This window comes from Protopterus annectens, chromosome 4.part0 (genome assembly GCF_019279795.1).
Source record: "Protopterus annectens isolate FY-2018-M chromosome 4.part0, PAN1.0, whole genome shotgun sequence".
Lineage (NCBI taxonomy): Eukaryota > Metazoa > Chordata > Ceratodontiformes > Protopteridae > Protopterus > Protopterus annectens.
Window position 1 is genome coordinate 232,713,761 of NC_056733.1, and position 12,933 is coordinate 232,726,693.

The 12,933-nt window shown below is 43.5% G+C and overlaps 1 protein-coding gene across 1 annotated transcript in view; it reads right to left on the reverse strand.

Annotated features, from left to right (window-relative positions):
* Positions 1-12,933, reverse strand: part of DUS1L (dihydrouridine synthase 1 like) — a 1,030,374-nt gene that overhangs the window by 785,963 nt on the left and 231,478 nt on the right. The window contains exon 4 of the mRNA XM_044069730.1: positions 10,609-10,659. Coding sequence (XP_043925665.1) covers positions 10,609-10,659 — 51 coding nt within the window. The remainder of the gene's footprint in view (positions 1-10,608; positions 10,660-12,933) is intronic.

The following is a 12,933-nucleotide window of genomic DNA, read 5'->3' on the forward strand; positions in this document are numbered from 1 at the left end:
ACTCGCAGTTGGCTTAACCGGACCGCGGACCGCGAGTGTCGGTCCTTTTCCTTGCGCTTTTTAGATATTTGCGTAGTCGGAGGATCCGATGGCATAATGTAAGCAAAATCGGAGCCGAAAAACTCCTCAGCAAATTCCGACCGACGCCTGCGTCCGTCGGTTAAAAGAAGCACAGGCTAGACAAGCTGCTACGTCGTGGTCTGGGCCTAAACAAGGTAAGCAGTAAGAGTGGAAATCTTTATGAGGTATTTGTTTCCCACAAGTTAAACAGTTATTCACTTTTTCTGACATCGGCTGAGGCAAGAGAGAGTCCCCAACGGGGTACTTAGCTTTTTAGAAGTCTTCGGTAGTAGTAGACGTATTCGGTAGTAGTAATCTCTGGTTCTGACTGACCGGCACTTGCGAACAGCTTCTGCTTCGGGCGCCATGCGGCAAGAAAGACTGAGGAAGATGGCGTCGGCTGATGCCTTTATACCCGAATAACTGCAGCTATGACGTCGGGTGAAGTGCGACACCAGCCGAGGCCAGACCCAGACTTTGGAATCCGGCCGACCGAAGGGCTGCCTGACGACAGGACAACCCCATTTGTAAGGACTGCAGATGCATCCTTGAAGGACATCTACTCAAGTACCAACTCCCTTGCCCAACATTTCCTAGAATTTATAAACTCAAACACCCTGGTTAAACTGGTAGACACTCCCACCAGAGGTGACAACATAATGGACCTGGTCATCAACATGGGCGAATGGTGTGCCACACCGGAGGTCAACCCCTCGCTGGTTAGATCTGACTATAAACAAATCATTTTGGATATCCACATTCCGCCCCCACCCCCCGAGAAGAAAACCACCGTGAAAACTTTTCAAAAGCAAACTTCACATTACTTAAGACCGACGTGGAAAGTTTCAAAGCCCCCATGCTGAAGGATAACGCTGTCCAAGCTGCAAAGTCTTTTACTAATGCATTCTACAGGCACCTACAAGAATGCATGGATCATGCCATCCCAAGCAAAACCAAGACTCACTCCTCCAAGAAAAAGAAACCAGTCTGGTGGACTCCTGCCATAAATAAAGCTATACAATAGAAGGAGGAAACTAGTACAGAAAAGAGTAAAATCCCAAGAAGGGAAGACATCCCTGATCAGTATCAGCAAAAAACTACGATCCCTCATAAAATTATCCACGGCGAGCTTTGAAAGAAAAATTGCCAAGGACTCCAAAGATAACCATAAGGCATTCTTTAGCTATGTCAAGAATCTAAGTGGCAATGCTCACATCTGCTCGGAGTTAGTGCAGAATGGCACAAAATACACTGAACCGACCGATAGCGCCAACATCCTGGCAGACAGGTTCAGCACAACCCCCCCCCACTCACCCCAAAAGGGCCCATAACCACACCAGAAGAATGTAAAGTCCCTGAAATCACAGACACTCAGGTTAAAACAGCCCTCTCCAAAGCCAAAAACACAGCATCAATGGGACCAGACAGTGTCCCATGCTGCGTCCTACACAAGCTCAAAGACGTACTAACCCCTCACCTAAACACACTGTTCAAACTCAGCCTCGCCACAGGCTTTGTACCTGTAGAGTGGCACACAGCAACAGTCATTCTGCTCCACAAAGGTGGAGCCAAAACAGACCCCTGGAACTATCGCGCTATAAACCTGACTAGCTTGGTCTGCAAGGCTATGAAGCACATCATCATGGAATTCATTAACAGAAACATTGGGCACCTCCAAACACTGGACCCTACCCAGTTCAGCTTTGTTAAGGGCAGATCATGCCTCCTAAACCTGGTGGACTTCTTTGAGACAGTTACCAAAGCTATAGATGAGGGAAGGTGGTACACACAGCCTACCTAGACCTTGCTAGGGCCTTCGACACCATTCCCCATTCTGGTATTATAGACAAGCTCACCAGCCTGAACATAAACCCCTACGTCACAAGATGGGTTGCCAACTGGCTCATGGACAGAAACCACATGGTGAGAGTTGTGGGAGCAAGGTCCGACTCTAAACCGGTTACAAGTGGCGCTCCCCAGGGGTCAGTCCTAGGACCCCTCCTGTTGGTCATATACTTCTCAGCGGTACAGGCAAGCACAGGAGGACTACGGCTGATCAAGTTCGCAGACTAATGCAAACTAGGGTCTATAATTGACTCTCCCGCTGACACAGACATCCTCCAAAAGGGTCTCACTGAGACGGATACCTGGTGTCAAAATCATGGCCTCAAGCTAAATGCCAAAAAGTGCATGGTCATTCCCTTTGGAAAAAACAAAGCACCCACAAACTACGACATAGGTGGTAGTCCCCTAAATACAGAAGACGTAATAAGGGATCTGGGGACCTAAGTAGATAGTAATCTCACCTTTGATAATCACATTGCCAAAGTGGTTAGAAAATCCTTCTACGTCACCCACCTAATCACAAAAGGGTTCGCATCCAGATCAGAAGAGGTCATTGTGCCCCTCTACTCATCAGACCCATCATAGAGTGCAACGCTCCATTTGGGATGTACCTTACAAGACCCCTGCAACAGCTGGAAAGACCACAGAAGTGCCTCACCAAGAGGATCACTGGCCTCAAAACAGATGCTCTACACAGCTCGACTGAAGAAACTACAGCTGTACTCAGTAGCATACCACCTACTCAGAGGTGATCTTTGCCTGACATACAAGGCCATGTGCAACCCAGAATTGATGGACATGCTCCACCTAAAGAAAACATTATCCCCTCGAGCCACACGCTCTAGGGATCTAAACCTCACCACAACAATAAATAGGACGTACTGGAGGGATAGATTCCTGTCCCAGAGACTTCCCATGTTTTGGAACAAGATCCCAATCTACATTAGGCAGAGCTCCTCACTAACACTCTTCAAAAGAAACCTTGACGAGTGGATGGGAAAAGTACAGTTGTGTACACTTACCATAAATGTAGACGTTCGAGTGTATTCACTGTTGCAGTCATTACATTTGAGCACAGCAATAGTGTAGTGGGCAGAGCATTCACCTAACAAGCAGGCATTCCAGGTTCGAGTCCCACTGCAGCATAGTCATTACATTTGGGTAATCTGCTGGCAGGATGCCCTCAGTCAGCCTGACTAACAAAGTCTTGGGTCCTGCGTCGGTTGCTGTCCCTTCTTCCATGATGTCAGGTCATCAGGGGTATAAAACATGCAGCCGACGACATTACATCAGTTTTTCTTGCCCAAGATGTCAGGTGCCCCCCAAATGGGGAGCAATATATATAGATATATATAAAATAAGAAACACAAAAATATACCTCCAAACAAAAGCAAATACACCAAAAAGGTTTTTAAGCATAACAAAAGAAAGAAGAGGTATAGTAAAAGAAAAACAGGAGAAACAGGGGGCTGGAGGGAGGGTAACCAGGACTGCAACAGTGAATACACTTGAACATCTACATTTATGGTAAGTGTATACAACTGTACTATGTTCATCGTGCTTCACTGTTGCAGTCATTACATTTGGGTAGATTCCCAAAGCTAAGGTTGGGAGGATGGATTTATACAGCATTAGGACCAGCTATAAGGCCCTGCAAAACAGAAGTGGCAAAGCCAGCTCTGAATTTAAAGAAAAATTGGTCAGTGATAATGCTTGGTGAAAGTATGAACTGAACTCCAGGTAGCAGCTTCTAGAATATCCCTGGAAGAAACACCTCTGAAAAAGGCTGCTGAAGTAGAGGCAGCCCTGGTGGAATGAGATCTGATCCCCTGGGGGATAGGTTTTCCATGGTGCTGGTAACATAAATGAATACAATGGCTTATCCATTTAGAAATGGTTTGCTTTGAAATAGCCTTCCCCTCTGCCCCTGCAGCAAATGCTGCCAGCAGTTGTTCAGATTTTCTTCAAGATTTAGTCCTGTCCAAGTAGAACCTAAGTTGTCTGTGTACATCCAATGAATGCAGAATCCGCTCTCCCTTGTTCTGTGGATTGGGAAAGAAAGTTGGCAAATGAATGGACTGATTAAGAGCCACACTGGATACCACCTTGGGCATGAATGATGGATTGGTCCTGAGTGACACCCTGTCCGCATGAAAGATGACGAAAAGCTCCACTGTCATAAGGGCCTGTAATTCAGATATCCTTCTAGCTGAAGTGATTGCTAAAAGGAAGGCTGTTTTCCAGGAAAGAAATTTTAAGTCTGCAGTTGCAGCTGGCTCGAAAGGAGGTAGAGTGAGTTTCTACAATGCAAAGTTAAGGTCCCAGGCAGGGGTTGGAGCTCTCCTGGGTGGTCTCAAGTTTTTGACCCCTCTGAGATACTGCTTTAGAAGTGGATGAGAGAAGAGGGGGGGGGGGGGTCTGTGTTGTAATGAGCTGAAATGGCTGAAGCATGGATTTTTATGGAAGAAAAAGACAAATCCTTATGAAGCATCTCAGTTAAGTATTGCAAAATCTGAGGTAAATTGGACACTGCTGTGCTCATTCCTTGAGATTGATTTCAGGCACATAATCTTTTCCATTTGTCAGCATAAGATTTTCTAGTACTAGGTCTTCTTGCCTCTAAAATGACATCCATCACAGGTTTGCTGAGGGATGCTAAGGGTGAATTTAAGTGATTAGCCAAGCTGCAAGATTCAATGTTTGGAGATGAGGGTGCAGAATTTAATTTCCTGCTGAGACAGTAAGGAAGGTGTCTGAGGCAGGTGCCACGGAGAAATGTGTGGAACACTGCGCAGTTGTGGGTACCAGTGTTGGCGAGGCCAGTCTGGAGCAATCAAAATCATTTTTGCTTGCCGTTTGACTTTTAGTAGAACTTTGGAGAGCAAAGACAGAGGGGGGGAAGGCATAGACTGATAGTTTTTTCCAGCTGAAGGACAAAGCATCCACTTTCCAGGCTTTTTTGTGATGAGTTCTTGTGCAAAATTTGTCCAACTGGTAGTTTTGGGGTGAGGCAAAAAGATCTATGTCTGGGCTCCCCCATTTGCATGTCAACATGTTGAAAATCAGTGGTTCCAGTTTCCATTCGTGAGAGTCCATGAGATTTCTGCTTAGTTCATCTGCCAGATCATTCTGCTTTCCTGGCAGGAATTGAGCTTGTAGTTGTACTTGGCAGCTCAAGGCCATGTTCCACAATGCCATGGCTAGTCTGCAGAGGGGGTAGGAATTTGTACCCCCCCTGCTTGTTTATGTACCACATAACTGTGGTGTTGTCCGTCTTTATCAGTAATTGTCCTGGATGAAGGTAGTCCTTGAAGGCTGTCAGTGCATTCTGTACAGCTAGCATTTCTTTTTGATTGATATGAAGGTGCATTTGATTTGGGCTCCATTTGCCCTGAATGCACTTCCCTGCCAGATGAGCCCCCCATGCATAGTCTGATGCATCTGTAGTTAGAGTTTGGGCGGCAGGGGGTGGTGTGAATGGCAGTCCTTCGTTTTGGTGGCAGGCCACTGCCCACCATAAGAACTCTAGGCACACGCAAGGTATGACAGGAATCAATGTTTCCAGGCTGTGACAATGTTGACTCCATAAACTTTTTAAGTACCACTGACGTTTCCTCATATGCAATCTTGCATATGGAATTAGAAGAATGCATGAGGCCATGAACCCAAAGGCTGGCAGTATTTGCCTTGCAGACAGCAGGGTTTTTGTGGCCGCCTGTCTGAAGTAAGTCACCAAATGAATTTGCTTTTCTGGCGTAAGGAAAGCTATCTGGGCAGTTATATTCAAGCTTGCATCCAGGAATGTAATTTTTTGAGAGGGTACCATTTGAGATTTCTTTTTGTTTATGGTGTACCCTAGACAGGTTAGAAGTCTTTTTACACACGCCAGATGTTTTAGAAGAATGGCCTGGTTTTCTGCCTGAATTAGACAATTGTCCATGTATGGATACATTTGAATATTTCTTTGCCTGCAAAATGCAATTACTGGAGCCAGGCACTTTGTGAATACCCTGGGCGCAGTAGACAAGCCAAAGGGCAGTGCAGAGAACTGATAATGCATGCAGCCTAACAAAATCCAGAAAACAGTCACGACAGCAGCTGAGTGAAACACCGAAGCTTTGTTAAACTTGAAACACCAAGACTTTATCTATTTATGCCTTCAGAGTAATTTTCTGTATTTTTATGTTTCTTTAGTTATTAGTGACGTGACATTGCATAGTAGTCCTTACTTTAACTACTTACTGGCATTTTAATGTTTATATATAAATTTAATGTGATAAGTCTTTCGACAACTTTAAATGTTCAAGGTGTTTTACACAACTGGCATCACTTCATCTAGAGGACAGATTATTCATATTTGTAAAAGACCGTGTTGACAGGTTGCAGGTATTTGATTTGGTGCATCACTTTAATTAAATTCTGATGTAACTATGTCCATGATTGGTCAGGATGACCCGCTGGTTTTCAAACGTAGTTTTAAAAATGAGTATTGTATTTTTAGACCTTTTTTTACTTCTGAAGAAGTCTGCATATTTTGGCAAACGAAAAGCGCTTAAAGTTTAATAAAGTCTCGGTGTTTCAAGTTTAACAAAGCTTCAGTGTTTCACTCAGCTGCTGTCGTGACCGTTTTCTGGATTTTATCAGTTTGTTCAGCCTTTTGTGCTTCTTAGTCTGTTTGTTAATGCATGCAGCCTGCTTTGAAGCGTAGGAATCTTCTGCAAGATTCCCTGATTGGGATATGCAGGTAAGCCTCTTAAGTCGAGAGTTGCCAACCAGGCATCTTTGCCTAGCATAGGAAGTGGTGAAGAGTCAGCATCTTGAATTTTGGAATGTCCAGAAAGGTGTTTAGAGTAGACAGGTCCAGAATTGAACGCCATGATTTGTCTTTTCTGGGTACCAGGAAAAGTCTGTAATAGAAACCTTGTCCCTTTTCCTCTTCTGGTAATAGTTGAATAGCCCCCATGTTTAGGAGGGAAAGTACATGTTTCTGAGCCTCTGCCCACTGATTTGGGGGCAGGTCTGGCCACCCGTTTGGAGCTGGCAGCGTGTGGAAATTAAATTTGTATCCCTGGGACACTATATTTAAAACCCATTTGTCCTGGGTTATAAGTTGCCAATTTCTTGAATGAAGAGCCAGTTTTCCCCCCAAAGGGATGGCTAAGAGGTAAGTGCTTGGTAATTTCAAAGGGAAGTCATTGAGACTGCTAACCATAGGGTGGTGCATTGTTGTTTCCAGATTTGGAAGTGGAAGCACCTCATTGCTTAGTTCTGAAAGTCCCTTGGGACTGAAACCTGGTGGTTTTGGAATGTCTGGGTTTGGCAGTAGTGGCTCTGGAAGGAGCTGGAAAGGACCAGTTCTTAGTAGGCCAATGCCTACTAAATCTAGGAGGTTGCATTTTAAGAAATCTTTCACAGTTTGCATAGATTTAGCTTTATCTTCCATCTTTTTTAGAACTTCTTCAGCCTTATTGCCAAATAAACAGTCCTGCTGTAAAGGAGCATCCAAAAAGTTTTGCTTTAACATGATGAGATTGCTCCTTAAGCCAAGCATGCCTTCTAAGCACAGACCCAGTAACAGCAGCCCTACAAGAGGCCTCTAAGGAATCAAAACCACACTGCAAAGTATGTTTGCAAACTTGTTCAGCTGAATGCAATAAATCCTGCAAATCTTTATTCTCCACACAGTCAGAAATCAACATCATTTTTGTTTAAGCAGTCCCATGACATGTTGTTGATATTTTAGCATATGGAATTGACAGTTTAAAGCCCCGATTGCTAAGGTTGCAGAAGTGTAAACCTTTTTACCCCATCTATCCAGCGCCCTGGAGTCTCTATCAGAAGGGGTAGGATTTTTAGCAGTAGAAGCCTTAATGCCCTTGGGCCCCTGAGAAATGGTTTCAGGGTCTGCAACAGGATTTTTGAAAAGAAATTTGTGGGACTCAGGAACCCTGTAGTACCTGTCTGGTTTGCTAGGGGCTGCAGGCAAGGAATCAGGGGCCATACTGGATTCCGAAAACACATCATCAACAATATCTAGTACAGGAGGTATAGCCAAAGGCCTATGCTGAGGAAGAAAAAGGAAATCCCTAAGCCTCTTTTTGAATTCAGAGAAATCCTGTCTTTCCCAGTGGAAATGCTCCCTTAAGGTATGTAAAGTTTCCCCAAAAGAGAAATCCTCAGGTGGAGAAGCAGAGGGAATGGAATCCTCTGCATCAGAGTCCTCATAAGTAGGTATGGACAAATCCAGATCATTAGAAGAGTCAGACGAAACAGAGTCCTGTTCAGAAGATTCACAGTCAAATTCAATCCTAGGCCTCTTGGGGGGGGGGGGGGTGTTGACTACCCCTGATTAGAGTAATTAAATCTTCAGCCATTTTGATCATTTGTTTTTTAGGCATAGGGGCCTGAACATGTGGCCTGAGTGTCAGTTTTTTAGACACGGATCGAGATTTAGGCCTTAGCAGTGAAGTTGGAGTCGGTTCAATATGCAAGTCTGTACGCCTGAATACACCCTCAGAAGTCGGTGCCTGCTCAGCGGCTCCGGACCCATCCAAGGTAGAGACATCCGCGGGTTCCATATGTGAAGCATCTCGCGGCATACCGGACTTCGAATGGGTCTCAGTAGAGGTCTGCGAATCAGAAGTAGCGGGAATCAGGGGCTGCGAAAGTGCCTCACTGAGTACCAGCGAACTGGCGACTGGCTTAGAGAAGCATCATCGGCAGTTTGGACCTCAACGGCCTGTCTTTTTTTTTGTGTTTTTTTTCGGTATTCCGGTAGTCGGATGGCTAATCGACTTCATTTCTGGATAATTAAACCAAAATATTTTGAAGCAAAAATGTACCGATGACTGATAGTGCACTGATTAAATAAAGCAAAAAACCGACAGCAAGGTATGTCATGGTCAGGGCCTAGGCAAGGAATACAGTACAAATGAAAATCCTTATGAGGTATTTGCTTCCCACAAGTAATACAACTATTAACTTTTACTGACATCTGTAAGGAGCAAGAAAAAGTTTCCCCAACGAGGTACTTCACTTTAAGTTGAAGACTTCGGTTCTGAAACTCGAAAACGAAAATTTCAGGAGTCGGTTGATGAACTGCTTCTGCTTCGGGAACTGCACGGCAAGAAAGACTGATGTAATGGCGTCAGCTGCATGTTTCATATCCCTGACGTCATGGAAGAAGGGACAGCAACTGACGCAGGACCCAAGACTTTGTTAATCAGGCTGACTGAGGGCAACCTGCCAGCAGATTACCCAAATGTAATGACTGTGCTGCAGTGGGACTCGAACCTGGAATGCCTGCTCATTAGGTGAATGCTCTGCCCACTACACTATTGCTGTGCTCAAATGTAATGACTGCAACAGTGAAACACGATGAACATCAGATAGTTCACTTCGGGGATCACTTCAGTGGCTCTGCTGGATAGAGGCACAGGGAACTAATCTAATGGGGCAGAGAAAGCCAACACATTCTGGCTAAGCTTATAAATGCCTTCGGGCAGACAGCCTAGTACCTACCTATGAACCTATGAACTAGTGTGATTGCTGACAGAAGTGAATGGGATTCCAATGACATTCGGGTGACTGCTAACAAGGAATGGAATGGATATCAAATGACACTAGTGTAATCACTAACAAAGGGGAATGGGCATCCAGTAACACTAGTGTGACTACTGACAGAGGAGAATGGAATTCTAATAACACTAGTGTGAATGCTTACAGGGAGTGGGTATTCAGTGACACCAGTGTGACCACTAACTAAGGAAAATGGGCATCCAATGACATTAGTATTACCACTGACAGTGGGGAGTGCACACCCAATAACACCAGTGTGATTGCTGGCAATGGCGGAATATATACCTAATGACAACATTGTGATTGTGAATACTGGGGGAATGGGCAACCAGTGACATCACTGGAAGGACATGAGAACCAATGACACCAATGTGATTACTGACATACAGGAATGTACACCTAATGACACCAATGTGATTGCTGACACATGGGAATGGGCATCCAATGACATTAGTGTGACCACTGATGAAGGTTGATGCAGGTGAATGGGCACCTGGTGACACAGGTGTGAACAATGACACAAGAGAATGCACACCCAATGATAATAGTGTAATTGCTGAAAAAAGGAAATGAGCACCTAGTGACATTACTGTGATCTATGACAATCTCAGCACTGATTGAGGGGGTACCCAAGAGGTCACACAAAGGGGTAACCCAGTAAGGTAGTTTTAAATAACAGAAAATGCACTTATTGTATTGATCACTGATTTGCAGCGATCAAGACAGGCAATGACAATGATACAAATAATTCTTAATGTACTGCAATCTATCTGATTACCTGCTGTTGTGCTGAATGAGCTAAATGACACAGTGTAACTTCTGGAAGCAACATATATTGGCCCAAGCCTGCAATCCAATCATCATCACAAGCAAATGAGTCAATGACAGGGACTGCATGTGCTGAAGACAAGCTAGAACAAGAGTCCTGCCTGAACTAAAGCTGCAACTACAAACAGTAAAGTTTAGTCCTAGGTATGTATCACATCAGACTGCTCAAGAGGCATCCTGCAAAAAAAAAAAAAAAAAACAAAGTGCTCACAATCCAAACCTTTTGATACACTTAAGGCACTTTCTCTCATTTACAGCTTTAATAAACAAACTTGTGTAAATTTAGCTTGTACTCACTCATATTCTGCAAAAGCTCCCATTCTTCTTGCAGGAAAGCACCATAGTGACCTAAGAAAATATTAAAAACAGTCATCATACCAAAGATAGGTCTAATTTCAAGCTATCCAGTTACTTTACAATTCACTCATGCAGATTTCAAATAAAATAATATTTTAAAAATAAATGTCACAAACAGAAAATACAAGGTTCATTTTTATATCAAAGTACTACAGCTCTTAAAAATGTCATGACCACTTTCTAAAACAATACTGCTAAAAGGCTATATCCACAGCTGTTAAATAAGTTACTAATTCCTACTGCTTACTCCATCGGCAGGCAGTGGTATGCTTGTATAGAGGGAGTGCTCTCATCTGCACAACTGACAGTGTTCTACTAGCAAACCAAATACTACAGAGTGACAAAGGGAGTGCCTCTAACAGTATTGCTTGTACCAGTCTCTGGGATGGATGCTTTTTTTTTCTGCCTAGCTCCTGACAGGAGCTGGGTGTAGAGGGGGTTAAAATGAAGTAGAAGCAAAGACAAACATGTGTAGCTGAAGGCGCATGCACAGAAGCATATGCTTAGCCAAGTATAGCAGGTCAAGCAAACAAGCTATGTACTGAAAGGACAGGCTTACAACAAGACCCTTCCTTATCTCTACACATTTCAACCAGATACAGCAGAAATTTTCCTATTAGTTTGGAAAATACACTAGTCACTTGGTGAGAGATATGGCTGATGGTCATCATGATGACGGAAGGAAGAAGCAAAATAAATAAATGAAGTTGATTTTCCTGGCAGGCGCTTATTCATGTGCCCTGTCAGTGCTGGTGCACATCTGAGAAACTGCTGAAGCCAAATAAAGTTAAGTAGTGCTGGCTCCTAAGCAAGTAACTGATGCACCACATGTACCTAGTACTGACAGTCACTAAACAAAAGTTATGTACTCACCGTAACCATGGATCTATGTTGTCTGTTTTCAGCCTTCCTCAACCAAGGAGTTTCAGATCCGACTTCGCCACTTCTTAAGCTTCTGGATCCATAGCTCAAATCCCTGCCCTTACCCATAATCCTCTCCCAGGCCCCAGATTACCTCAGATCGAGTTTGCCCCCTTGATATCAACATATAGAAAGTAAACAATTCTATAAATGTGTAGAAACATGAGAGGAAAATTATCTGAAGCTAAGCGAGGGAAAGACAAAAAGGGTATACCTCCAGGTTATATCAAAAGACCATACCATATGAACATCTTCTTCAGTGAAAGTAGGGAGGAGGCAGGGTGCAACACAGATGCATCATTATAGTGAGTACACAACTTTTTTATCTGATGTTGTCTTTTTCATCCGTTCCCCAACTGTTGTAACAGAGTCACCAGCTGGAACAGAGTCACCAGCTAGTATTAACCCAAGATGGTCTCATGGAAGGATATTACACAGTACGGCAGAACCAAATGCTGGTCTGTTCCTGGAAAGGATATCCATCTTGTAATGAGCTGCGAAGGCATGAGCAATGGACCAAGTAGCAGCTGCACAAATGTCATCTACAGAAGTTCTGGATAAGAAAACAGAGGAAGTGGAGAATGACCTTTTGGAATGAGCTTGTGGTGATCTTAGTAAAGATAAATTCTTGTGTTTACGAATGGAAGATATACATTCAGTGACCCACCATGCTAATGTAACTTTAGAAACAGATTGTCCCAACTTAGCTTTGAAAATGAAATAAGCAAATGGTCAGATTTCCTGAAGGTTTTTGTTCTATGGAGATAAAATATCAGCCATCTGTTTACATCCAACAAATGAGGCATATATCACCTTTATTGGAGAATTTTGGAAGAACAATGGTAAATTAATGGACTGGTTAAGGGCAAATTCATAAGCTACTTTCGGACGAAAGGAAGGGTTGGGTACAAAGAAAAATCCTGTCTTTATGAAAAACGATATAAGAAGGCTGGCAAGACAAAGCCTTAAGTTCTAAAACTCTTCTAGCAGATGTGGTAGCAACTAGAAAAATGTTTTTCCATGACAAAACATTTTAAATTAGCTTTTGCTGCAGGTTCAAAATAAAACAAGAGTTGAGGCCTGGAAAAGAATTGTAAAATCCCAAGGAAGGGTGGGGTCCTTGATAGGTGGACTTAGTAAAAATGTACCTTTGAGAAAGACTTTACATAATGTAAGTAAGGTCAAGTACAAATGATCTTTGCCTACATGAAGACTGGAGACTGGAACCAGCTGTATTTTGATTGTAGAGTAACTTGCTGTGTTATGAAAAAATGGAGGACAGAAATTCTAAAACTGTAAGAAGGGGTGCTGAAAAGGGGTCTAGGTGACTCTTGTTAGCCTTAA